Consider the following 27,686-nt stretch of genomic DNA (forward strand, 5'->3'; position numbering starts at 1 on the left):
AAGTAAATCAAAGAACATTAATTCCGTCAAAGTGCACGCAAATTTTTCCTATTTTTTCGTTTACAACAGAAATTTAGATTTAGTTAAAACATTTCGCAAAATAATAACACGCAAACAGAAAACAGAATAGTAAAAAAACGAAAACGCGGAAATAAATGCAAATTCCCAAGTAAAGCCAATTCAGGGTCGAGTGCGACGTAAACTGTGATAAGTACACCGAATCGAATCCGTGCATTATTAGCAGCTGCAGTCGGCAGCAGGAAAAAAGTGAACGTAATTCACGGATGGGCCATGCAGCCGTGGCCGGGACAACTTCAAGAGCAGTCAAATTATACGAGAAAGCGAGTTTATCGGAAACTAATTTTTTGTGTGAACTAAAAATTTGGCACGTTTCTCGGTCTTCTTTCATATTTGAAGTGATTTTTCGTTTGCATTGGAAGTAAGCGGCGGTCAGGTGAAGTTGCGTCACTGCCGGTTTTCGTGCTGACTCAAGTAACTTAGACAGAAATTTGGTGCATAGTCTTACGTGTTTGCAGTTCAGTTCAGTTCACGCCTTAAATCGGAATTATTCTTCCTCAAGAAATGTCTACAACGCTAGAAGGAACGCTTAGTAAATGGACAAATGTCATGAAAGGTTGGCAATATCGCTTCTTCGTGCTCGACGAAAATGCTGGTTTATTGTCCTACTATACGGTGAGTTGTGACCTTGAATACTAGCCAAAAATTAAAGCCATTGGTTAGGTATAGCGGGCATAAAAAGTGAAAAACTCGGTGCGTAATTAAGGGTGCGGCGCGAGATAAGACCAACATTAAAAGAAGTCACTGAACATATGTGCGAACCACTGCACAGAGCATTCGATTGCCCATTGCACGTTATCAGTCATTACATATGCATGTATAAGCAAACAACTTACAAGCAGTGTTACCCAAACTGAAGCTACTAGTAATGAGTTGATTTGCTAAATCATAACGTATGTATGTAGCTAAGAGAACATTGCATTCTTAAAATTCATGTTTGTAACGAATTGTGATTGCTTGTATATGAAGTTATCTTATCTGGTCTGCACAACCCTTTGTTATAAAAAATCACCTCCCTTGTAACTACTTTATTTAGGATTTCGATGTTATTTGCTCATTTTTAACAAAACTGGTTGTGTATTATTGACTGAAGGCAACAATTAGAGCAATTAACTTAAGTGAAGATAAGGAAGTCTCTAAATAAATACCTGCAAAGCCTATTAACTAAATGTCTGCAAAAGCGAAGTTGTGCAATTTGAAACAAAGTAAAGAGCTAATTAATCGTCAGTGATAAACATTTGCGCCGATATTGCCCATAGATGATGTTGCAAAAGTGAAAGAAAGCACAGAACTATAAAGATAGGAAGCTAACGTTTTCAAAAAGAAACGAAGCTACTCATGTAAAAGGCGTAGTTTCTTAATTCTTTATGAGTATTTGAGTATTGTAGACGTTTATAGTTTTTTGATTGTTAGAATTAAAACAATAATTGTCGCAGAGAAACCGGTATTACACTATCGCATGAGTAACCTTACTGCGGTAGTTCTTAGTGTAGAAGGAGTGCTAAACTTTATCCGTCTTGTATATGATATAGCAGTTTCCGTTTTGTCAATCCCAGCAGAGGTAAGATAATAGATTATATGGAGTCGCAAAGTCGTTCACACCTCCACAATCACAGTCACCCATACAACTACAAACTTCCGTGAATAAGTTAGTTAAAATAGTGTAAAATCCTGTTACAAATAGGTGCAACACTACTAATACTGCTAAAGTAGTAGTAAGTAGTAAATTAAGTTATCTAGACATCGAAACTTTTTGATTCTGCTTATCAAATAGAAAATGTATAAATTTACATATAAGTATATATTTCCTCTTATCATTTTGTAGGATCCTGTGATTTTGTACTTAGTACATATATGTATAGGTATGCTAGAATAAATTCTGATTAAAAAATAATGAAATATCAGGAAATATTAGCTACTCTTATTGCTAGCTTTGTATGCCTTCCTGTAGAAGTCATAAAAACCATAGAATATGGCAAGGACCACAAAAGCATAATATCCAACCACCAACGGTGCTATTACACAGCGACAAGATATAACACCCGCGTGCACAAGAATTAGGACGAATTGTATCATTTGAATGGTAGTAATCGATTTCTTGACTGGTGTTAAACCTTTCACAATATTCTCGTCGCACACAGCTGCAATCAAGTAGTAGGCATACATAAACACATGAACAGTGCAATTGAGCAGCAGCGGATACAAAGCAGAGCCTCCTGTGAATCGACAAACATAATCAGAATCTCAGAATGAATGATGGAAAGTAAATGCATTTTCAATTACCTCTATAATTGACAAGCAAGAGATAGACCAGTGTAATGGTTGAGCAATGATGAAATACATGAAGATAGGACACCTGATTCTGCTTCTTACGCAAGACAAATACAATCGTTTCTGAAAGCTCACTAATTTTTAGCCAGAAGGTGAAATATGTGACGCGATTAAACAGATATTCCGCATGTGTATTCGACTCGAACATAGAACACTCCCAGAATTGAAATATCTTTGTTGATGTGATGCGAAAAATCTGTAAATGAAATCAAAACGAAATTGATGTATGTATGTAGCTATTATTCGGCATGTGACCAAAAGTGAATTGATTACCTCACTGATAATGTAAATACAAGAGATCATTTGCGCCGAATTGTATACTACAATATATGTCTTTAGTTGATAGGGTGCTCTCTCTTTCATGTAACTGCAAATGCAAAAGTGTGTGCATGAATATTCATGAAAATTAAATAAAATCAAGTGACAATTCTACAGCTTAAAGGCTATGACATATGAAATGCAAAGCGAAATCTGTTCCTAGGCGTAGGTACTAAATAAGTGCCTTGTCACTAGTTGCGGTTTAACATAAATTATTAGTTTTTCTTGATTTGCACGCATGCTTCCTGAATAGTGATTTAAATTAACCTTATTGCTAGACAAAATACTCGCCCATTCACACTCATGTAATTAAATACAAAGGCACCGTTCAGTTTTTTGCATTTGTTAATGCTTAAAAATTTCTTTCATGCTATTATCATTTGGTTGTCTAGCGCTGAACTGGGAAAGTTCTTTGTGTTATAGAATTTATGCGATTCGAATTTTAAAGTACTCGCACCCAATTTGCAATCAAATGCTAATTTAGTGAGGACGAGGGAATAAAATTCATATGGATGTGTGAATGTATGTGTATAACAATAAAAAAGGTAACAATATCCACGAATAATGCACACAATACGAGCATAAACGGACAATTTTACATTTCAGATGATATTCTATCCAATCCCGTTTTTTAAACATACGAAATCTCAGGCACTCATTAGAGCTTTACCCGTGGATATCTTAGATGTTAGACTTTTACAGATTAGCAATTTAGAAAGCGGTTAATAAATCCATGGAAACAAAAAGGCTTGTGCAACATTTCAGTAGTGGCCAGACACATGCTTCTCCAGGTTTTTGTACAGATGATTTTTTATAAGGAGAAGCTGAAAGCTCTTCTGAGTCATTCTTAGAATACACACGATATTTCGAGAACAGCGTTGTTTCGGTTGTTGTACCAGTATAAACATTCCCCATACATATGTACATACGGTGAATGCTGCTGAAGTCACAGTCCAGCCTAATATAAAGGAGGGTCGTTCCGGGTACGTAGAACCGACTGCCGTGGGAACGTACGTTATTTCGGTTTTACGTTCCGCTTTGGATATCTGGATTGACTTCACGCTTGCAAGGTAATGCGCACCTTTATCTACTCCAAGTCCTTACTGCCATACAGAATAAGTTTAATTTTTGTTTTGCTTAGCAAGAGATATGCGCTCAAGCTAGAGAGCTGTGTGATTGCAATATTGCGTATACGAGTATATATCTCTGGTTGGATATTTGGCCGAGGTACATCTCCAATCTTTGGTCTGCGTCTTCATGTTTTTCTACAAATGGAGGCACCTACAGTTTCATGCCGCTTTCGGACGGCCGATGGTTTTTATTATGAGTTTCATTATGAGCTTTTTCATGGTAGAAATACACTAGGAGGTTTGCCATTGTCAGCCAAGGAGTGAACTTTAGGAAACCCCTGTTCTATCATTTCATTTGTCATGCCCTCGGTTTGTAACCCGGGCTTTAGTGGGTTTTGTTCGTTTATGCATTCTATAAATTTTGTTTAACTATTATTTGTTTTATTAAAAATCTTTATTTAGTTAGTATGAAAAATTATTTTGGGGAATGTCTTGAGATCATTCCAATGTAACTCTAAATACTTTATAACACAGAAATGGAGCGTGAAAAAATCCTCTTGAATCGTTTTTAGTATTCACAGAAAACTGGTACGTTGAAATAAGTATGTAAGTTACATTTTTCATTAAAAAGGATATTTTTAATTGTTATATCAGTGGCACTTACTTTGGTACGATTGCATAAATTAGCAACAGATACGCGGCTATAACTGCAACTACGAAGTTGGGCGCCCGCAAACCGAACCACTCGTTCAACTCATGAGCTGAAATCATTCCAAAAATTTATAAAAATAAATGTTTATTTAGAAAAAATTCAAAATCTTCAGTATGGCTAAAATTTACTTATTGTATTTTATCATTAAAACAAAGTCAAGAGCTTTTGTTAATACTAACAGGTGTAACTGTAGTCCATTTCGTTGATTTTCTCAATTACTTCCATTTTTCTTTATGTTTTTGTAATTTAATCACACATGCACACACAAAAATACTGTTTTGAAAACTATTTAATTACGGATGGCAAAAAAGTGCTCGCCAATTTTACTCCTTTTCCGATCCTTTCTTATCCTTGTGACTTTTAATTCTCTTATCAGCTATTCAAATATTTTTGTAAGGCACTCTTCAAGCAACAAAACTCGCTGGACTGCCACCACCAAATGGAGAATGATTGAAATGAAGCAAATTCAATAACCCTGAGCTATACTTTGGTGGTTAGCAAAGCCTAGAGCCTATTATGAAATCGAAATTATATGAAATACGACCATTGAATGTAGTATGTATGTATGTATGCGCTTGTGTGCCTGGGTGTATTTATACGCATATTAATGTAAGCACGGCTTTCGATCATGAACTTCCTATTTCCATGCGGTGTTGAACTTTAACGCTATTTCAGTATTGCATTTTTAATTAGTGCAATTAGAGTAGTTCACACACACACATAACATGTAAATACATACATACATATGATAGAGTCCGAAGAACATTGGTCCGCTGTATGTAATATGGCAAAAATAGTAATCTCCAACCTGTGTCGCGCTGAGCAACAGCGCTAATCTTCATGAAGAGGCAATAGGCCGCTCCCCCTCCCACGAAGTACTACTTAACGGTTGTCCCGCGGGAGGGAAACGGAGTTGGGGTGGATTTTTAGTGGGTGAGCCGAAAGGCAAGTCTCACACTTTTCGGCTTTCAATGTTTTGTGCCACCTCCATAAAAAAAATATATATATATAAAATACATACATATGAACATTCGTGCACAATCACAGAACGACCAGTGTGCTTTCGATTAACGCCAAATGTTTCATCAGCCAAAGGATTGTGCAGAATTTGGGGAAATAATTTAGCATAAAATTCAATCAGACACCCGAGTGCACGCGAGCTGCAGAACTAATAGAAATTAATTCCATTTTCTAACTATTTGCATAACACACACATAGTACTTGCATGTGTGTGTGTGCGTCGGTAATTTCAGTAATTAGGGCAAACGACCATCGATTCATTCTTTTCATTGTTTCATTGTACAATTCACCTCATTTAACTTATTTGCTTTTGTTGTTGTTTTATAACACGCTTTCACATGTTTGTTGGCGCCTATTTCAAACAGCGACTTTCCTAGGGCTTTCTGCCTTCTATTACGTATTTAGGTGATTGCAGCATTGCAGATGTGCATCTGAGTATCGGCCACACTCGTAGGAACTTGATTCGATTACTTTATTGATTTTAATTGCAATGAAATACTTTGATACTCATTACATTGTTAACATGTTTATGTTGTGTGTGCATGCGTATTGTAATATTCTCATTTAAATCCCTTTTATTTTGATTCGCAGTCGAAGGAGAAAATGATGAAGGGTGTGCGTCGCGGTTGTGTTCGGCTCAAGGATGCTGTAATCGGCATAGATGATCAAGAGGACAACACCTTTACCATAACAGTGGATCACAAAACATTTCATTTTCAGGTGAGTGTTGGGGATATTCTAAAATTTTTGCGATGCTGGCCCCAATTATGTACACATCGCTCATTTGCGGTAAGAGTGTCATATCCCAGATCTACCGCTAGGTGGCACTGCGGTAGACATATTTCGCAAAAGAGTATTTTGGCCCAATCCGATTCATACTCAGTTATAACAAACTTGTTGTATATTAGCTGCATTAGGAGGACTATATTTGAAAAAAAGGCCATAAACTCCTAGCTCCGTTTAATCTTAACTGAAGTTTACGCTAAAGTGCAGTTAAATGCCTAAATTGACAGGCAATTTTTGTTGATTCAAAACACGTAAGCTCTATTTAAGTACGTAACTAACTCAGCTTTGCTGGCTTAACGGAAAATGGCATAGAATGTTTGTAGGTAATGCATTTTTATGAGATATTTTTCAGCCGAAGCCAGAGCCGTAACCATATAAAAAAACAAGCATCATTAAATATTGTGATTTATATAACCTTTTGTCATGTTTGATCATAAATCGCCGTACAAGGAACTCAAAATGCGCACTGAAATCCAAGTCACAACACAAAAATCTGTTCAAAAATAGTACGATCTAAGCTTTGGATCATGTTTTCGTGATTGTTAAGTCCCGACCTACACACAGAGGCTTCTGTGTTAAGAAACGCCTGTACGTGCTATTTTGTAATAATTTTTACTAATTTCATATTTTATAACAGAACTCAGATAAGCAGTAATAGCAGAAGAACAGCTGATTTGTTTTTTTTTTGGTGGTTTCCATGTCAAAGTGATTTGCTTTATTTAAATTCTGATTGATATTCGGGAAAAATAATCAGCTGAGTTGGACATTTAAACCACCAAATCCCAAAACAAAATGCATATACATTTTGTTTTTGTACTACCATTACCATCTTGTATGAATTCGCCATGCTTAGTAAGCGAACCTTAAATGTAAACAAAAATCAGATGTTTGATAAACCTGTCACAATGGGTCAGTTGCGCCCTATGCGATAGCGCAGTTGACTAACGTAACGTATAAAACTTACCGTGGTGCCACATTGAAAGTTTGCTGATGTTTATAAGCAAACAAAAAACAGACGTTCTTGTCGTGAAAGCAAATATTGTATTTCGGGATGTAGGAACAGATTTTTGTTGGTTGTGAAATAAATAAAAAAAAAATAAATAATTGACGCGTACACTTCTGTTAGGTGTTTGGCCGAGCTCCTCCTCCTATTTGTGGTGTGCGTCTTGGTCTTGATGTTCCACAAATGGAGGGACCTACAGTTTCAAGCCGACTCCGAACGGCAGATATTTTTATGAGGAGCTTTTTCATGGCAGAAATACACTCGGAGGTTTGCCATTGCCTGCCGAGCGGCAACCGCTATTAGAAAAATGTTTTTATTATATTGTGAAATATATTATAAAATTAATGTTTATTGAAGCAAAGTAGGGTTTTAATAGAATTTATGGTAGTCATAGACGGTGGGTCCGGTCATAACTTCGAAATTGTGACGCACATCCAACTTGGTTAAGCCCAGCCGTTTCTTTACGCTTTCAAGCTTATAGTGAAAAGATAAAGGTGCATTACATTGACTCAAGTAATTTAAATTCCATTTATTTTCTGCATTTAATTTGATATAATAAAATACCCGTTGATAAACAATTTTCGCAATACAAAATTGTTGTACTTTAATCACACATAATCCATTTCGTCGCTGCAACGGGCCTATTGTGACGGGCTTATGAATTATCTCTATGGAGTTATTCTGTCGGGAATACTTGATATTTCTAAAGCGACGGTTTGTTTAAATTGCTCTAAACGGTCCAACTTTCTGTATAGATTTTGACATTCTACGGACCACAAGCAAAACCAAAATCCATTGCGCTTGGAGTTTTTGCTCTACTGGTACTAGCTGTCACACATCTATTAATGTGAAGCGCAGATACTTACCTCTTGGATAGCGAACAAACTGATTAGGTAAACATGCTTACGCTATCTCAGATAAGCATCTAATCAGGCCGAGTTATTGTGCAAAGTTATGGCACATGAAATTGTGAATGCTAATCCAAAAGGCATACTCGTATATGTATATAGAAAGGGAAACAAGTTTTATTTACATTCCTTTTTCGGCTCAAATAAATTTCTAAGGTACATTCGAAATGTGTTTTTATACGGAAGGGAAGAAAAATAATCAAATTACAAATAAGTTTAATAAAAAAAAGTAAAGAAAAAGCAAAAAAAAAACTAAAGATAAAAACACAATAGAAATAGAAGTAGAGAGAAGGATAGGGATAAGAATAGGGACATAAAAACATATGTATATTGCATTGGTCGTATTTTCGACCGCGAACGATGATAGTATCAGAAAATGCATATTAACTTCAATAATAAAAAAATTACTTTGCACCGCAAAAATCTGCATGCCATATAAAGAGTTGCTGTAGCTGTTTATCTTAACAACTTGGTTGCGTTAAATGATAATCATTCTAACGTTTTTCACTTGCTCTCTCTGTCTCTCTCTACCAAAAACACAACACGCACTCTACACCCACCCAATAAACTCGCCACAGGCGCAACACAGCGAAGAGCGCGAAAAGTGGGTTAGACGACTTGAGGACACCATACGACGGCATGCGAACCGCACTCGTCTGTGGGACAATCAAAGCACTTTCTACCTTGGCGGATATCAAAAGGATGTGATAGGCAACAAACGTGCCAACCACTTGGAATTACTCAGCCGACGTGTATCGGAAGCGGACGCGTATTTGCAGTTAATCATCGAGCAGACGAATGTGAGTGGAGGAAACGTGTATATTTACAATGAAATACGAAAATTAAACCAATTTAAATTTAATAATAATACCTGCTAATGTAATAAATATTTTAACTTTGCAGAAAATTGACAAGCGCATTGAGGACGTAACGGATGCTGATGAAAAGGCCAAGTGCAAACCGCTGCAGGACAACGCCAGTGTGAGTAACAGCAGGGGTTTGCCTGTGTTATCTCTTTACGTGTTTATGTGTGTATGCAGCATTCGTTTTTCTACTCTATTGTGTATTATGAAAGCTGATGTTCGCACACACCGCAGTCGGGTGTCACTCCATGGGCCACAGACGGCACCTTAGGGGTGTTTCCCATGCGCGCGAGTGCTTGTTGCTTTATTTTGAGCTTCTATCTATTGACCTTTTGTGCGCATTTACGTTTCTGCATTTTTCCTTTGTTTTCCCTTTTAACTCGCGTAAATTACATGGGCTGGTCCTTTGCGTGTCTCCTTAATTACCGCGCAAATAAAAGACACTCATTAGTTCTGCTGTGGCGATTTGATGCGCGAATCTCAAAATTAAACACTTTAAGTGAAAGAATTATAATTTTATGTAATTGTAAATATTTACTGTGGGATGTGAAAATAAAATGTAATTTGTCTTGCGAAGCTGTTTATTGCGGAATAAATTTGATTCCAAAAAATTTCGTTTCTATTAACGGTACAACATTTCTAAATACATACCCTCATTATAAGTATATAAATTGTACAATAAAATTTTTTTATTCGAGAAAATTCGCGTTGGTGGCACAACAAAAACTGTGCCCAAACAGTTACTATGCGGTAAACAATGAGATGCATGCTAATGTATGTGCGTAGGTATGAGTGTAACTTGATGTGTAGGCTTTCAACTTGGCAGAGATTGAAAGCTTAGACAATGAGCGCAAACATGAATAGAACTAAATGAAAGAAATGTGTAACAAATTCAACAAGTTTGTGAGAAATTCGCAAATACGAACGAAATGTGGGCTCAAAAATTATAAAATATAAAATATTAGATTCATTGGAGGATTCTCGGTGATTCAGATTACTCAACATTACTTTAAAAAAGTAAATCGCATTTAAAAAATGTTCAGACTTTTAACCAACACAAAATTGAAAAAATATTTGTAATTATTAATTACATCTAATCAAATTAAACATGGTGAATATTTCATATTATAAAACATATTAAGCCCATTTTGCATGAATGTTGAACGGTTCTATTTATTATCTTTGAGGGTACTTGAATCAATAGAGATTAAGAAAAATTACAAAATTTACGGAATAAATAAGGCCACCCCCAAGTACTGCTTACATAAAATTAATATATTATTTGTTTATTACTCTTATTATGGTACCAGCTTATTTAAAGCTTCTCGAAACGCACTCAACTTCTTAATTTACTAACCCTCAAATTGCCTCGCTTTGTATTGTTATTGTCCCCTATTGTCTCGTATTTCTTTTCTCTCGTTTGTTTGTATTATTCTTCTTTTCATAATAATATTTTCTTGATTTTTTCATGCTTGCCCTCAAACACTATGTGTGTGTGTGTGTGTTTTGTTACACAGGCCATGTTGGATCATATTAAACACTCTATTGTAAGTCTACAAATTGCCAAAAATATGGCACATCCAATCAATGGTATATACAATGGCCCGGTAACTGCGAGCACCGGCATCAACAGTGTCACCGCCAGTCCAACGAGCGCAAATACTGTAGTAACAACTTCTGGGGGTACTTCATTAACAGGCAAGGCGCCACTCGCCTGCGCCATGGATCTGGGGACGGACGCAAAACTTGATGTGAGTGCTGGGGAAGAGGAGGAGGATTCCACCACTGAAAATGGTATGTTTACCTTTTCGCTTATGCTTTCGCTTTTGCTTCTTTTGCTTTCGTATTCCTTTTTCTATAAATTTCTGTTTTTGATTGTCATCATCCTTGTACTCGTACGCCAATATCGTTCATTGCGCTGCTTTTTATTCATTGTTTTGCTTTCATTTTTATTTTCTTATTTTGAAGCCATCCACATACGCTTGCCCATATGTGCAATAATTTCGTGCAAACGCCACGACATTAGCACTTTTGCCAGTCATTTTATCGGTGTTTTGATTTCCGCTTCCTTTTCAACTGTCACCAAGCTACTCACCCACTTACCTACTTACTTCTGCATTTCTTGCTTTTGTCAATTCTCTTATTTTCCGCCGGAGTCTTTCGAGTAACTTCCAATTCATTTTGTTTAGTTTTGGCTGTGCATTTCCCTCATTTAGTTTATCGATGCTCGCATGGTATTTTCGGTTTATCAAATGCTCGTAATAAGTGTGCGTTTATGAACGTTTTTTTCCTACATAGTTATATAAAACTCGAATTATTTTACTACGGTTTTAAAGCGTGTACGAGATGGGTATTTTAAAAGTTGTTTAACGCTTGATAGTTGCAACCTTAGCTCCACATTCAGAACAAAAAAAAACGTGATCTTTGTTTATTGAGCAAAAATGTGTGGCATAAGTGAAGTCGCTCTGAAAACCTTATTCGCGTAAAAGGAGCACCTTTCGCGTCCTTGTTTCACACCAAATTTAGATTATACTGAATAAAGTAAAGTGGAAATAAATCACGTCGAGGTTTTGCATACTTAGGCCGTAGTCCAGGCTACATATTCTTCATAGACCTCTTGTACAATCCGTTTGCTTTTAATGGTTTATTAATATTGACAATTTAAAATCGCACTTAGACTTTACTCCAGTCCACTATTTTTTTCACTCTTCAAGAAGTGTCAAATATGCCTCGGAATGCTTTATTATATTACAAAAAAGAATAAAAAGTTATTTCTGAAGTACAACTAAATGTTGCATAAAATCTCCTTGTGACTGTGAGAAGTTTAAACCTGAGATCTGAATTTCTGCCTCACCAGAAAACATTTTTCTCGTCTGATGTCCTTGTTGTTTCAGTTCAGCGGTTTCAGTCAACTACCTCTCACAACTTTATCAAACTTACGCTAGTTATGCATCAATCCTTTCCACACACACTTTCGCTTAAAATAAAACATTTCGTATGCACCACCTAAACCTGTTTCTTGTGAAAAAGGAGTTTGTAATCAACAAAGATAAGGTTTTCAGGCTGCTCGAATACTTTCTGCACTTTGAAGACCCTTTAGGGTTGTAGTAATAATCTAGCCGATTAATCATCACTTCTCCAAACGTTATAAGAGCTGCTGCATTGCCGCAGCTAATGAAACTAACCTACTCTTTAGCCAGTCATTTGAATTAGTTAATTCTCTCCCTGCATTCCTGCTTAGTTTTCAAATTTGCTGCATGTTATTAGAGTAGGCGAATATGTATGTATAAGTACGTTGTGCGTATGTATGTATGTATTGTAGCAAATTCTGTAGGTTGTGTATTTGCATTTAATTAAATCGCGTTTAATTAGGCATATTGCCGCAAACAGTGCCACGCGCTATCAATGATGCACAACAGCAACATCAATTATACGTATTTGAACAGCAACAACAACAACAACTGCAACAACGCTTCCGTTATCAACATAAATACCAACACATCGGCATGCCTAGTCCCACCGCCACCAGCATTGATATCGTTGATATAATCGCCGATGGCATTGAATATGGCACTGCAGCCGAAATAGCCATTGGCGCGGTTGGTGGTAAGTAGCTGTAGTATCCAAAACAGCCGAAGACAAAATGTTTGTAAACGTAGTGCGTAGTTTGCGTGTGTGTGTGTTTATCTAATCACTTTATCAATACTTTTTTGAACTTTTTTAGGCATGCTTTTCAATTTTTTGTTAAAATATTTGTGTACTGTAGAATTGTCCTTCTTGTATAGTTTTTTCCTTTCCTCTATCGTTACGACTTTTATCAAATTTGTTTTTGTCCAATTGTTTCATTATCAAAAATGTTTCCGTCGTGGGCATCTGAACGCATTTGAGAAAATTATTGGTTATCGCTTTAAATATGGCACAGTTTTGGTTTTGCGGTTATTCCTCTAAGCACTGAATCGTTTTAGTTTCCGCTTACATTTAAATACAAAATTAAATTGAATTGTTTATGTTAAATGTGTAACATTATCCGCCGTTCTCATGACCTTCGCATTTTATTTTGTTTTGTCACTTATTGGTTTTTGATATTAAATATACTTTACTTTCGATTAACTATTGTGTTGTTTGCTAATTTAAAATATTTTTATATTTTTTGTTTTTTAATCTGTTTCTTTATTTTTTCTTTTAACCAATTTCAATTTCTTCATATAGCGACAACAGCTCCACTGGCTGTAGATGTGCCTGAAACCTCGTATTCCAGCAGTGAAGATGAGGAGGATTTCTATGATGCGAATGACGATCCTTTCACTAGTATGGGAAATTCACCAAGCTAGTAAGTGAAGTCATAAGTTTTTTTTTAGTTTTTCTTACTCACTTTCAAAACCAGATTTACTTAGAGATATTAAAAACTTGTTATCACAGAGGAAATTGGCAAGACTTGAACTGCGTGAAACAGCACTTATATACCTGCATACTTTCATAAAATATATATATATATGTGTATGTTTATTTGGTTCTTCATAAAAAAAATATCTGCCATTCGGAGTCGGCTTTAAAACTATAGGTCCCCCATTTGTGGAACAACATCATGACGCACGCCACAAATAGGAGGAAGAGCTCGGCCAAACACCTAAAAAATGTGTATATATATACCTATGTGTGACTTACTTTTCTTGCTTTTCTTGTTTAAACGTCAACTCCGATCAATTCTTGGGAGAAATACCCCTCCTGCGTATTCGAACTCGTACATAAAATCGTTTTTATTGCCTTTGATTCGTATTTGCATTCCCATTTGTATCCACATTTGAACTTTTGCAGTGCTGATCCATGTTTTAATGTTTCATGTTTTTCAAAGGAAAGATGCACAGAAAATTTATTAAATTTATTGTGCAAATTCCGAAATACTTTCCGATTGTAAGGTGTTTTGCAATTGCCATCTTTTGCCAAACCTACACACTTTATATATTATGAATATCCCAGTCTCACTTTTGAATAAATCTCGGCATCAAGGTAGTTGTTTGATTACGTTTACATAGTAAAGGGTTATTCCTTACGGATGATATGGTATCTAATCTAATTTCCTCAATACAAAATATTTTTTATTCAATGTGAAAACAATCTAAAGAATTAAGTTTTGAATACATCATTCTAACGATTTCTATTCCTTGAACAAATTCGATGAATCCAATTTTAAATCGAGTCGTATGTTATGATTAGCGCATAGACCAATGACTCCAAATAATCTTACAAGAAGTAGTCCGATTGAGTGAAATCACATTTTCTTGGAGGCCATACAATCATCAAACTTTTTCCGCAATGCTATCGTTTCATTTGATGTGCGGCACGTAGTCCGTCTTGTTGAAACCAGATGCCGTAAAAATCCATTTCTCCCAATTTCGGCTATAAAAGTTGGCTATCATCGATCTATGCTCTCCATTGACAGAAACAACGCCAATGCCACTACCTTCGTTTTGGAAGGTAGAGCGAACTACTCATTTCACCTGATCAAAAACAGTTAGTTTAGGTGAATGTAATGGTTGTTCACGAATAATTTGTGATTTTTCCACACACCAAGTTTTTGCGTCTTCACAGAACCACTGAAATAAAAGTGAGCCTCATTAGAGAAGATGATTTTCTTAAAAAGTTTATTATAATTTCCAAGCTGTTCCAAGGCAAAACTCGCTAATTCACAACGCTTATGTTGGCCCAATGACTTCAATTCTTGAGTGAGCACATTTTTATAGTTTAAGCGCAAATACTTTCTTAAAACCCCCCAAATTGTGCTTGCAGAAAGCTCTAATTGATGAAAACGTCATGGAATCGGCGAAATCCCGTCTTCAGCAACACTTTCAAGATTCTCATTACTTCGAGCGAATCTTTGCCCTATTGGCACTTGACATTTGTACGTTCGGAGTTTTCCATAATTCAACGAATAGCGGCACGTGTTGAAGATTTTTACAACCATAAACTGACAATAGTGCACGAACAGTTTCAGCCGTAGAATGATTTTTTTTTTTTAGATAAATTTTGATATAATCTTTCCAAGATGAAATTGTAAACATTACTGAGTACATTGGAAAACAAATCAAGGATAATGCCCCATTAAATATGGCCGACACATGATGGAGAAATCATAGCACGGCTAATGGAAGACCCTTTACTCGCACATGGATTGTTTATAAATAAAATCATAGGGAGGAATCGAAAGCCCAATATTTTTAAGCGTATTGCATTTGTTGGGGGATATTTTCGACTGCTACTGTACATCCGCGTGCAGATTCATATTTCTCTCCTATGCAATTCTACATACCGGTTGCTTGATTTGTGTCCTTTTCACTTTTTGTTTTTTTTGTAAGGACATCCCAAATCAAATCAATACACTTAAACACAATGCTTGTAAATGAAATTGTGGATCGCAGCACAGGCTTGAAGCATTTGGTTCATTGTTTCCCCCCTTCCGTTCCTGACGCCTTGTCTTATACGTAGAATGCTCGCATTGCATCGCGTCTAGTATCATTCATAATTTTACGTTTTTTTTTTGTTTTTGCCTACTTTTTGTAAGCATCTATAATTAACAACACTCTGAGTGGACGGACGGACTGGCGGCTACCCATAAATGATATCTATGCATTCTGTAGAAACAAAGTGAGATGAACACTTTTATTACGAGTACAACGCAGTGTCTTTCAAACATTGCTGCGGATTGTTTTACGTATTTCGTTTTTAAGAGAAAAAATAGAAAAAGATTTCATATTAGCTTTAAATGTGAATTTTAACTCATCAATAGTGATTCGCATGAGTTTACATAATGTCGAACGCAAATGTGCGGCTACAGTGAAGAAAAACTGCGTGTAAGTGTAATATTATTGTACTTAAATTGGAAAGGGGCAGGAGTGGCAAAAAATATAGTAAGAAAACATGACTGCATTCCATGAGAAAACAAATACACATCTGCACATGCATATGAGTAGAATTATGTATGTATGTACATATATATGTATGTACTCCAGCATACTTCATGAAATCATTGATTGTAAAAATCCACTTGATTTATGGATTAATTGAATGGAATCAAGAAGCTCGCGTCATTACCGTAGGTGCACACGAGCATTGGGTTCCGCCAACCGCAAGTTCAAGGTCGCGCTCATCCAACTATGAGTTGTTCATAGTGTTTGAGAGCAGAAACTGAATGAGCGCACAGTGCCAGCTTACCCAAGTTTAAATTAGAACGCTCGCTGTGCTGCGTAAGCTAACCAACGGACTCGCGTGTATAAGATAAATGAGTAAAGTAGGCAATTAGTGGCATTACGCATTGACAACTTAAAATTCAAAGCCACAAACAAGCAGATGTTATACGGCGGATAAGCTGATACTCATTCGCATGGCTATTAACCACTTGGGCTTACTTTTTTAATAATGTTTTTAATATTGTTGTGAAAATTTTGAAGATATACGGCGGGGCCGCTGGGGCCGAATGAGTTGGTGGGTGACAACTATTTGGAAGTGCACCGGATCGAATCTCTGAGCATGAATCACCAAATAGCAGAAAGAGTTTCACTACTAGCGGTCGCCCATCGGCAGTCAATGGCAAGCCTTCGAGTGTATTTCTGCCATTCAAAAGCTCCGCACAAAAATTGTTTTAAATTCAAAAATAAGCTTAAAATTGTAGCTCCCTCCATATGCGGAACAATATCAAGACGCACGCCACAAATAGGAGGAGGAGCTCGGCCAAACACCCAAAAAGGGAGGAAGCGCCAGTGATGTACTTATATGTATATATAAAAATAAAAATATTATATATACATACATATGTATGAGAACTATAAATGTAAATATGTGTGTATTTGAATATATCCAAGTATACAGTCAACAAAAGCGACAAACAAACATCTGATAATTTTCTGCTCGCTGCTTTTGCTTTCTTTCATTCATTTTCCGCTTCACTTTGTTTTCATGCAAAATGAATGTTTTGTTTTGAATTTTATCCCAACTTTTCGCCCATGTTGTATCTCTGTGTGCAAATGCACATGCTTGTATTAGTATGTGTAAGTGTGCATGTTCTTTAAAGTATCATAAGGACTGGTGTTTTGCATTCTGAGTGCATCCTTTAACGGACATGCGCTCTAAATCGTTTATTACTCTCCCAAAATAAAAGGGGTTTCTCCTTCTTCTTGATGGGCGCTGTAACGCCTACACTGTTTTGGTTGATTCCGAAAAAAATGTTCCTAATAAAAGTGACTAGTTTTATCTTTACCTGATTAATTTTTTAGTGACAAACGTTTTCAGCTTTAGATGGGTTTTGAATACTGAATAGTTTCAAGACGAACTGTAAACCTTAAACTTTTGCTAAATGGTCCCAGGATTTACTTTCAGCTAAAAACCACAAAATAAATTAACAATATTTGTGTACTAAAATATCTCATGAATAAAATTAAACACTTAAAAAACATTTTCAAGTCTAATAACTGTGATAACTGTGTACCTTAACACACATACCGTAACAAGAGCTATGATAAAAGTCTTCTCGAATAGTCAGGCGGCCATCAAATGAATGAAGGCAGTTGTACTAAGATGAAAGGTTGCTCAGGAATGCCTGGCAGCTCTAAATGATACTAACACCGTTCTCAGTTTGGTCTTATATGGGTTCCGGGACGTAGAGATATTGAAGAAAATTGCAAAGCCTATAAGCTAGCCAAAAGGGGTACCAAAATTCCACTGTTTGAAAACAAATCCAATATTGGAATTCCTATGGCAACTTGTAAATTAAGGATAAAAAATAATATTCGCCCAGAGGCCAATAGGTCATGGAGAGAAGAAATTACTTGTATTACAACCAGGCTAATTTGGCCGCAAGAGGTTGTTAGGTAGGCACTCTTCTAGGCTGGGAATATTTTCTCATAAATACTGCGGAAGTTGTAGAGACGTGGAAGACGAAGAAAGAGTAGAACACTTCCCCTGTAATTGTCCAGCTTTAGCTAGGAGTAGAACAATATAGTAATTGGTGACTAGCGGTGGCTGTCTGAATACCGGCCTAAGTCGATTTAGACTCAGTTTGCCATGCACGTATCGATAAAAACACTTGAATAAGAGAGTGTGAACTCACCAATTCAAAAAAGTATGTGACAAACGAATATTTTAATATTACATAAACATTTGAATTTTTCGATGTCTTGGGTCATTTCGACCTTCAAATATTTTTTGTGTTTGTGATATGAAATTTTTGTCAACAAATTAACAATATTTTTGTAATCGTGTGCGTTTAAGTTTTTCTTCTCGTAATCAAGTCCCTGTTTGTTTGGAAATCAGATTTCCTTTCCTGCATTCCACAATATTCTTCTTTTCTCTTTAGTAAACTCTCTTGCATTGCTACTCCGTTCTCTTTTGTCAGTGTTTCGGCTCCTAAAAGTATGCACACCTCCTTGTTTACAATGCCATTATTCCTTCGATACGCTCGTTAAAATCACACTCAACGGAACTATTCGGCTTTCTACAATATTTTAACGACAATCAGTTGTGTTTCGGCTCTGCTCAACTGCTGACTATTTACTTTAAGCAACAAACAACGAATCGCATAGTGTATCTGCTTCAATTTTACTTCATTTATTTATATTCAAATTTAAGGCAAACCATTTTTTAAAAATCTTTTTTTGTTTTGTTTTGTGTTCTTCCATTACTGTTTAAAGTGAGCCAACGTTAATGCGGCCAATCGTTAAAAGCCAGTAACAGTGTGTTATAAATACAACAAAGTACAACAAAAACATGGACTTTCGATTGACACCGCATGTACTAGAGAGTTTTATCGGCGAAATTTGGCATGTTTTCAACTAAAAAATGACGCATCCGTCGCAGATGACGTTGTTCAATCCCTTTACCCGGTGCACGCTCGCCGTCGTGTCGTAACGCCGTCGACATTTGCTTGTTTGTGTGCTTTAAAACGAATGATTTTATTTTGTACTTAGCATGCACATTATGACTAAAGTAAGCAATAAATTTAATTGAGCGAAAACGTTGCGGCGCCTAAAATTATGCAAGATATGAACAGTGCTTAGTGTTATTCGGTTGTTCGCTAACTGTCTGTCGACACAGATTCATACTGCTGTACTCAAATTTTATTGCGTAAAATACTAATAAACGCATTCAGTTACACACAGACGTCTCAGTCGGAGTATGCCGCACTGTCACTCATACTCCTACACCCGCATTTAGCCGCGCAGCAGCCGTGAAAAGCGCCTGTATGTGTGACTCCGTCACACACTCACACACAAGCATCTCGGTAAATTGGTCGTAAACACATTCCATAGAATCTCGACAATCAGGCCACGCCGCCTGTTCTCACATTTGATGCTTGAAGCATTCCAGCAACAGTCAACAGTCGTCCAGTCACTCAGTTAGGCAGTCAGTCAACCATTTAAGGCTTCTTGACTTATATACGTGCCTTAAATATTTGCACGCATAAGCCAAGTGTGTTAACGCTCGCTATTCAAAGGATTTCGAAGAGAGAGGAGATGTTCAAGAAATGGGTGCGACGTGTCAGTTTCAGGTACGTGCAGGAATTCTAATTCATACAGTCGATGCTGGTACATATCTGTGGGTGAACTGATACATATTTACTTTTTTATGTTTAGATGTGCTACTTACTTTTTTATGTGAGTGATGCTGTAAGGCCTTGATGGCAAATAAATCGAATCCTTTCTTTTATTTTTAATATCGCCATGGAACTTTTGGTCATCACTTTGGTAGTTAGTTTTGGTTTTTATTTCAGAAATTCTAAAAATTAAAAAATTTGACATGAGAAGTTCCTCGCCAACGAAAGCATTGAAAAATAATTTTTGTTTAACTGCGTATGAAGAGTTTTTAGACCCCTAACAGTATTAGAGGACATGCCACCCGGTTTAGGTCACAGCATAAAAAACTTTCCGAGTTGCGGAAATCGGAGGAAGAGAAAATTTTTAAACTTTACATATCATCTGCGTTTTGTTGAGTAACTTGTTTTTGTAGAAACTTGTGTTGTGGTTGTATTTGCCATATATATTTGTGGGTAATGCTGCTGAAGTGATATAAAGCCGTATCGTTCCGGTAACGTAGAAGCGTCTACCATGGAAAGAAGTTATACAAAAACAATGATTCCAAAATGATTCCCTAAAAGTAACTTAAAATAAATAAATAACTAATTGGCGCGTGTTAGGAGTTTGGCCGAGCTCCTCCTCCTATTTGTGGTGTGCGTCTTCATATTGTTGCACAAAAGGAAGGAGTTACAGTTTAAAGCCGACTCGGAACGGCAAATGGTTTCTTTTTCCATGGCCAAGGGGCGACCTATAATCAGGAAACCCATATGTTTTTGAAAATTGTGTGCCTAGGCCAGCCAACGCTTATCGCCAACTCAATGAAAATTGAAGTTTAATAAGAGTTTGTTATTTTTGATTGCGTTTTCCTGGTCATGTCGTAAAGATGGATACAAGCGCTGCAATTCTCAAGATACTCGATGCAATCTCCATTGGTGCTTTGGCAAGACCAATTCTTCATCAACTGAGCCAAGGTTACATCGTCAGCAGCTAAATTGTTCTATATATAATTGACGCATACATCCTTTGTTGGGTGTTAAGCTGAGCTTCCTCCAAATTGTGGTGCGCGATTTTATTCCAGAAATGCAGGAACCTTCCGTTTTATGCCGCCTCAGAACGGCATATAGTTTTTGTTCAAGAGTAGCCTTTCCATTATCTGGTGGAGCACAACCACTAGAAGATGGATCTCTTAAAGGAACTTTTTTGCCTTTGCTGGACATATCTGTCGGAGTATTTTTCTTGCTGCTCGGCGCATATTATATCTACGTTGTTGATTTTTTTCTGCTGATTCTATACCAACTACGCCATATAAAATATCGAACCCTGTGGAAACTCTTTTTGAAACATTCAGAACCATGTGCGGTCATGATGTATTTCTTTATGTTACATTGCGTGCTTATAAAGTATAGGTATAGTGCATACCGACATTACAAAAAAGTTACGAAAATTCCAATAACTAATAAATAAAAAAATTGTTTTTCTTTACTTGTATTCGCAGTGCCACACGTGGCTTATCGCCAACATATGAAAATGCACCGGACACACTTCCGCCGAAAGGCAGCGCATCGGTGGACATCAGTGCAAAGTCATCCATTGTCGATAGACTGGATGATTACCAGACGGCGCTTACCACTGTTTCGGAGAGTTTACCCTCCATTTCGCCCACAAGCGCTGCAGCGTCCGCGCCGCGACTAAGTGGTGACAAAACATTCCAGAATTATGGTGATGATGGCTCCATCGATTATGATGCACTCTACGAGGAAGAGGAAGACTCTACGATTAGTATGGAAGCGCATGGTTCGATGATTTCTCACCTGATATCCCAAGTGAAAATCGGTATGGACTTGACGAAGGTCGTATTGCCCACATTCATTTTGGAGAGACGTTCATTGCTGGAGATGTACGCAGATTACTTTGCTCATCCGGACCTTTTTCTACGGTATGACACTACGAAATGAATTTAAGTGATGGAAATTAATCGTTATGTTTATGTTACAGAATTGCGGAGATGGAGACGCCTCGGGATCGCATCGTTGAGACTTGCCGCTGGTATCTGAGTGCCTATCACGCTGGTCGAAAGAGCGCTGTGGCCAAAAAACCTTACAATCCCATATTGGGCGAAGTATTTCAGTGTTATTGGAATATACCAGGTGCGAGAGCTTTTATGCAGTATAAAATTTGGAATTTAAATGTGTGAAATATTAAGTATATGACACATATTAATCGCTAAAGTGCATGGTGCCTGTTACTGAGAATAATAAACGCAAGAGTGGAAAACCCCACTTTTATATGGCCCATAAATTATGTGCGTCCTATCGAACTATCTACTACTGTAAGAGAAATAGATTTCAGATCATTTTCCTTGCAGTAACAGTGTTTGGTTGGACGTAAACTCGGCCGTCGTGGAAACGATACTTTGAGCCAAGCGTTTCCTTCAACCTAGGAAAAATTACTGAATGCCATTGATAAAGAACTACTTTTTTAAGCTTCTTCCTGTATGACAATGGAATAAAAATCTGTAAATTTCAGGCGAAGAATCAGACGAGAATGCGGTGAGTGACGGACCGGTGCCTTGGTGTCATCGAAATCAACTGACATTCTTGGCCGAACAGGTTTCGCATCATCCGCCAAGTGAGTGAAAGTGAATATGGTATAATTTCCTAATTACTGTCTGGATAATCGAATTGTACTATTCTGTGTTGCAGTTTCCGCCTTCTACGCTGAGCATGTCAATAAGAAAATCACGTTTTCCGCGCACGTTTGGACCAAATCGAAATTTCTTGGCCTGTCTATAGGTGTACACAACATCGGCGAAGGTATTGTGACACTGGTAGACCACAGCGAGGAGTATATTGTAACGTTTCCAAATGGATATGGCAGGTATGAGCAGCTTCCGAACAAATTGACGATTGTTGTAACTTATCCATAATCGTTTCCCTTCCCCGTAGATCTATTTTAACCGTCCCTTGGATTGAATTGGGAGGCACAGTAGAAATACGCTGCCCGCAGACAGGCTATCACGCCACAATTGAGTTCTTAACAAAACCATTTTACGGTGGCAAGCGCAACAAAGTGACGGCAGAGGTTCGAGCATATCTGAAAAACTAAATCGCATTTTCTATTTCAGTTAATATCTACTTTTTTGTGCAGATTTATGCACCTAATGAAAAGAAGCCATTTGTGTCAATAGCTGGGGAGTGGAGCGGCCTCATGGAAGCTAAATGGCATGATAAGAATGTAATGTTTATCTTTTTACTATAGTCTAGAACAGCTTGTTTGTGTTTTTTGATGTTTCGGTATGCGTGTAAACTTGTATGAAAAAATATGCTATCCGTTTCCTAACTACACCAAATTTCTATCTATATGTTTGTAATTCAGTTCTATAACTCTCTGCTAACAGTACCTTCCAATCGCTCTCAACAAACCACTCCGTCCACCCTTAAACAAAGTAAAACTACACCAAAACGATTATTGTACTTCTCTCTTAAATATTTTGAGCCAGTTACTACAATTCTAGTTTACTTTGTTCGTCTAGAAAATTAAATTTTTATGAATATGTTTTATTTCACTCAGTATTGTATTGTGTTCTGTATAAATTTGTATACCTCTTTTATTTGGTACTAACCGATTGTTTTGCGTTTTTAAATTTTAAATGAAATTAACCGAAATGCTACATTCTCTACAGACCTATGTGTATGTGTTAATGTTATGTGTAAAACAAATTTTAATTCAATGGAAAACTATAAACGTGAAAAATGTGTAATTTTTGATTTTCTAGAAAACTGAAGTATTCGTAGACGTAAATCGTATTCCAATATTTAAGAAACAAGTTCGACCAATCGTTGAACAAGAAGAATATGAATCCAGGCGTGTGTGGAAGGAAGTGACAGCGGGACTCAAGTAAAAAAAAACTTTCTTACTATACTACAACCTAATTTTGAAATTAATTACAAATTATCTTGTGATATCTTTATGCTAATGGTTTTTTCTCTCAAAATGTCTGTAGATTCAATGACATCGAGAAAGCCACAAATGCCAAGTGTGCAGTGGAACAAATTCAACGTGACCAGGCGAAGAACCGAAAGGAGACAGACACGCAGTGGGAGCACAAGGTGATTACTGAGCTTAGGGGATGTGCGGGAACCGAATAAAGCCTGAGTATTACCTGAACTCGTTGTCAACTTAACTTATTGACGCTATGCGGTGCGGCTAACTGACTTTCATTTTGTTAATCTTATTGAACCATGTGACCCGGGAAGTCGCAAGACTCTCGGAAAATGTGGCTTTAATGGAGAAGAACGTGTTGATACGATGCACAGCTGTAAAATGCACACGCTGTGCACGCTTTCAATTTCAAAAGCCATTTGTGAGGTGCTGCGCTGTGCCCGGCAAATGAAGTGATAAACAAAAAGCGCAACGTGCTGCATACTTACAGGCGAGAAAGAAATGCTAAGCAACACTTTGAAACAATTGAAAACTAAAAACGTTTTGAAAAGAAAATATATAAAATGTTTTCCTTATTTCTTTATAAAATATTCACTTCCCAAATTCGTGCACCGCACGACAGCCATTTGTGGTTTATTTAAATTCTGACTTTCCTCTTAAGATTGTTTATATGGAGTGCGGCTTTTCATTATATGCTCAATAAATCTTGTAAAGATTATTAAAATTATCAAGCCGCTTCCGAAAATGTACTCAGAAGTTTGGCATCACCTGCTGAGTGCAGCCGCTTTAAGGGGGGAGCCTGGTTTATAAGGTCAAAAATATCAATTTTTTTTTTTCGTTTTAAGCGATTCCTAATATATTTCAGAATATTCACACAAAGTTACAGAGCCTAATTCTCAATATTTCCGTAGATACAAAGCCAAAGGTAGGCGAGCGTTAGGTAGTTACGCTGTGACCGGACAGCTATAGTACAAACTTTATCAACTTTTCTCGATTTTTCAAGATTTTTATACCAAGTTGAATTGAATTTTTTTTTTATAGAAAGGCATTTTTTTCTTTAAAACCTTCAAAAAGTTGAAATTTTGGAATTTCTCTAAGTTTTCTTAGTTCATCTAGAATAACAAATCATGATAATTAGAAATCCATTTGAATTTTTTGCTTTAGATAATAATTACAAGCTGTATCTTGTACGCCAGTTGGAAACTCCAGCGTTGCAGCGCTCTACTAATTTCTATGTTAAACATTTTTTTCAACTTATTTTAACCAGTACAAAAATTGTTAATACTTTTTAAATGTTCATTAAAAGATAGAAAAAACTTTGCAGTGCTAAAGTAAAAAAAAAAAAATCGCAAAGAGATGCAATTTTTAGACCTCATAAACCAAGCTCCCCCCTTAAGAAAAAACGTTCTTTCATTTGTGGTTTTATTTTTCAAATCTGGGTTCCACCGAATGGTAATCACGCCAAACCCATTGCCTCCAGATTATGCAGCTACTTCCAGAAATAAGAGCTAAACTATGCCATAAATATCTTTTTTTAACTGAATGCTTGGCATCCATTTCGCCCATTCGTTCAACGATGTCTAAAAATAAAAACTCAATTTTCGTTTCGTTTTGTCTTTGATTAACAGTATTTCCGGCCGGTTGGTGAAAACTGGATCTACACAAAGCCACTTAGCCAGCGCGTGTATCAGCAAGAGAAGGAAAGTAAAAGATAATAAAGAAATTTCGCCAATCAACCAGAAGGCACCGAAGCAGCGACGACAAATGGAGAGAAGGTGGAAGAAGAAGAGCATGAATCCAAGTAAAATAGTAAAGTGGTGTAAACGTATAGTGGGCGGAGAGTATAAAGATGTAGCTGGATCAAACAAATAAACATACAAACATACTTTCATATCAAAGAACGTTAAACGCAGAGCTGCAAATGCTTCTAAGATAAGGGCAAAGCACAGAGGATGGAACGCACTCACGAGGCTGTCAAGTATACGACGGGTGATGGCTAATGGTGGTAATAGGTATGTAATGTCAAAATGCTTTCGGTTGCACGCGATGCAACGCAAATGTAATGGACAACGAACAAACTTGGATACGCCGTTAAATAGACAAATAAATGCTGAATGATGCACGAAGCTGCAAGGCACGCTCTCAACACCCCTTCACACTAAGTACTTTTGGGCAGTATTCTAACAAAGTAGGCAATGTTGACTACGCCTCCTCCTCCTCTTCACCTTGGGTCAACTCTTAACTGAATGCGTATGCATGTATGTGCACCAGATTTGTGGATGTATACGAGCGTGTGCGAAATGGTTGTGTGGATGTCGGAAGAGCTAAAAAGGCGCAGTTTAAATATGTGAATCTGTAGATGTTAAGCCAATGTTGCCGGAACATATAAAAAAATCGTATTAAATAAGAATAATGAAACTCAACAATTTTACAATTACTTTATCGAAGAAACAAACAAACTGATAGCTAACCCCAATTTAAGAAATCACTCTAAGGCACATTTTAAGTGAAATTGTAAAAATGGACAAACAATAAAAATCGAATGCAATAAAGCAGAAACGTACATACGCATAAGTGCATATATACATTTATTGAAAGTGGAAAGAGAAAATGAAATGAAATAATTACATATGTATAAGAAGAATGCAGTAGGCAAGCATGACTTGTTCTAGTTCATATCGGCGCTAGTAATATAACGAAATTACCAACAAACAAAAGTTAATAATAAAGTAATGGAAGAATAAAATAATTAATAAATAGAATAGAAAGAGGTTTAAAAGCTATAGAATATGGCAAGAGTGCTTGTAGACTACTCAACATATATGTATAGACGTAGATATATATAGTAATTCTATTTTTCATATGCGAGTCAAAAAATGAGCGACAGCAATCGAAACGGAGCGCTTACTTTTCACTTGGTTTTCTCTAAAACTAGTCTAGGATAAAACACAAAAACAGATTACAAAAAACCAAACAGATTACGTAAGACAATGGGTAAATTTAGCGCAACACCAAAGTCTTGACATTTTCTCTGTTCCCAAGCTAATATTTTCTTAGTATTTTTTCAATAACAAAATTTTCATTACCAAAATTATGGCCACAAAGAAAGCTTTGAATGCAAATCAAAAACAAGAACTAAATACGTATTTAACAAAACTTATTCACTTGCAACAAATATGAAATGGTTTTCAGCTAAACTACCGAAATTAACAAATGAACTCATCCCTCACACGCTTAGAGCTGCTAAAAACTTTAATTCCTAAGTGTTGAATACAGTTACTCAGAAACTTTCTGCTGCCTGCACCACCAAATAATCAATTAAATATGATAGCTTTAAAGAACTATATTTTTAAACACTCGCGAAAATTTATTGTTTTATCCGCCTAGCAATCGCTGGATAAAAAAACTATAATTTCTTTAAATTTGCTCCTCTAAAAATTTTAAAAACTAAATTTACACACATTTTCTGTCCCGAAATCAGAGCACGAAAACCAAAAAGACGTGGCATAGTATAAAAGATAACTTCACAACCGTCGAGGTCTCACTGCAACAACAATATAATGCATTCTCTAACAAATGTTGCTTAATTCAGATTTTCACACCCACTCATTTGCAATAAAAAAAACAATCACTAATCGTAAATTATTTCGAAAATATATAAACGTCATCATGAAATTACACAAACCTATTTATATAATATAGATGCATAAATATATTCTAAGAATATCCACAAAGTTAACAAAAACCAGAAAAATACAAAAATAAAAAATTAAAGGTACGTAAACTTGAAAACACCAGTAAAAATTATAATTCGCAAACGACTTGCAAACTGAAATGGTACCATATATCTAAAATAATGACGATTGCAATCACTATTAACGTTTGCACTTAGCATATGAATAAAAAGTTTAAGACACAATCCAAGTCCCTTATTCCGACGCAACTAAAAACCCACACAAAGACAAAAACAACCTACTCAATAGCTCACTAAAGCTGCAGCAGTCTACCATTTTTACAAATAACTCTTTTTTTTTTTTTTGCAATAAAACGTTCAATTCAACTCTTTCAACCAATCACAACCACGACGGTGGGT

General features: G+C 36.5%; 2 protein-coding genes across 4 annotated transcripts; one reads left to right on the forward strand and one right to left on the reverse strand.

The window, feature by feature from the left end:
• Window positions 1-27,631, forward strand: LOC128868555 (oxysterol-binding protein-related protein 9). Of its 3 annotated transcripts, none has more exons than XM_054110774.1 (16): window positions 1-693; window positions 6,121-6,249; window positions 8,805-9,026; window positions 9,130-9,207; window positions 10,607-10,883; window positions 12,480-12,695; window positions 13,299-13,419; window positions 21,147-21,587; window positions 21,647-21,798; window positions 22,178-22,279; window positions 22,354-22,528; window positions 22,597-22,732; window positions 22,799-22,885; window positions 23,427-23,548; window positions 23,655-23,760; window positions 25,222-27,631. In XM_054110774.1, the coding sequence occupies exons 1-16, from the start codon at window positions 583-585 to the stop codon at window positions 25,306-25,308; spliced, it is 2,562 nt and encodes an 853-aa protein (XP_053966749.1). In that variant the 5' UTR covers window positions 1-582; the 3' UTR covers window positions 25,309-27,631. The 3 variants fall into 3 exon arrangements, with proteins under 3 accessions (XP_053966749.1, XP_053966748.1, XP_053966750.1); XM_054110773.1 differs by having other exon boundaries at window positions 2-693; window positions 12,462-12,695; XM_054110775.1 differs by lacking the exon at window positions 12,480-12,695 and having other exon boundaries at window positions 2-693.
• LOC128868558 (elongation of very long chain fatty acids protein 4) lies at window positions 1,861-4,965 on the reverse strand. Its single transcript, XM_054110780.1, has 5 exons — window positions 4,689-4,965; window positions 4,462-4,558; window positions 2,683-2,776; window positions 2,362-2,605; window positions 1,861-2,294 (listed from the first exon to the last, which is right to left on the reverse strand). The coding sequence occupies exons 1-5, from the start codon at window positions 4,732-4,734 to the stop codon at window positions 1,990-1,992; spliced, it is 786 nt and encodes a 261-aa protein (XP_053966755.1). The 5' UTR covers window positions 4,735-4,965; the 3' UTR covers window positions 1,861-1,989.
• Window positions 27,632-27,686: the final 55 nt, after the last annotated feature.

Source organism: Anastrepha ludens, chromosome 6 (genome assembly GCF_028408465.1).
Source record: "Anastrepha ludens isolate Willacy chromosome 6, idAnaLude1.1, whole genome shotgun sequence".
In the NCBI taxonomy this organism is placed as follows: Eukaryota; Metazoa; Arthropoda; class Insecta; order Diptera; family Tephritidae; genus Anastrepha; species Anastrepha ludens.

What these genes read in the sequence shown, in the direction of transcription:
- LOC128868558 (XM_054110780.1), bottom strand. Translation starts at nt 4,734, where the DNA reads ATGGAAGTAATTGAGAAAATCAACGAAATGGACTACAGTTACACCT. An exon ending in AATGGACTACAGTTACACCT is followed by an intron (nt 4,559 to 4,688) that starts GTTAGTATTAAC and finishes GAATGATTTCAG; the next exon opens with CTCATGAGTTGAACGAGTGG. An exon ending in GTATTTACATTATCAGTGAG is followed by an intron (nt 2,606 to 2,682) that starts GTAATCAATTCA and finishes TTTCATTTACAG; the next exon opens with ATTTTTCGCATCACATCAAC.
- LOC128868555 (XM_054110773.1), top strand. Translation starts at nt 583, where the DNA reads ATGTCTACAACGCTAGAAGGAACGCTTAGTAAATGGACAAATGTCATG. An exon ending in CATCCGGACCTTTTTCTACG is followed by an intron (nt 21,588 to 21,646) that starts GTATGACACTAC and finishes TTTATGTTACAG; the next exon opens with AATTGCGGAGATGGAGACGC. An exon ending in GCAACAAAGTGACGGCAGAG is followed by an intron (nt 22,733 to 22,798) that starts GTTCGAGCATAT and finishes TTTTTTGTGCAG; the next exon opens with ATTTATGCACCTAATGAAAA.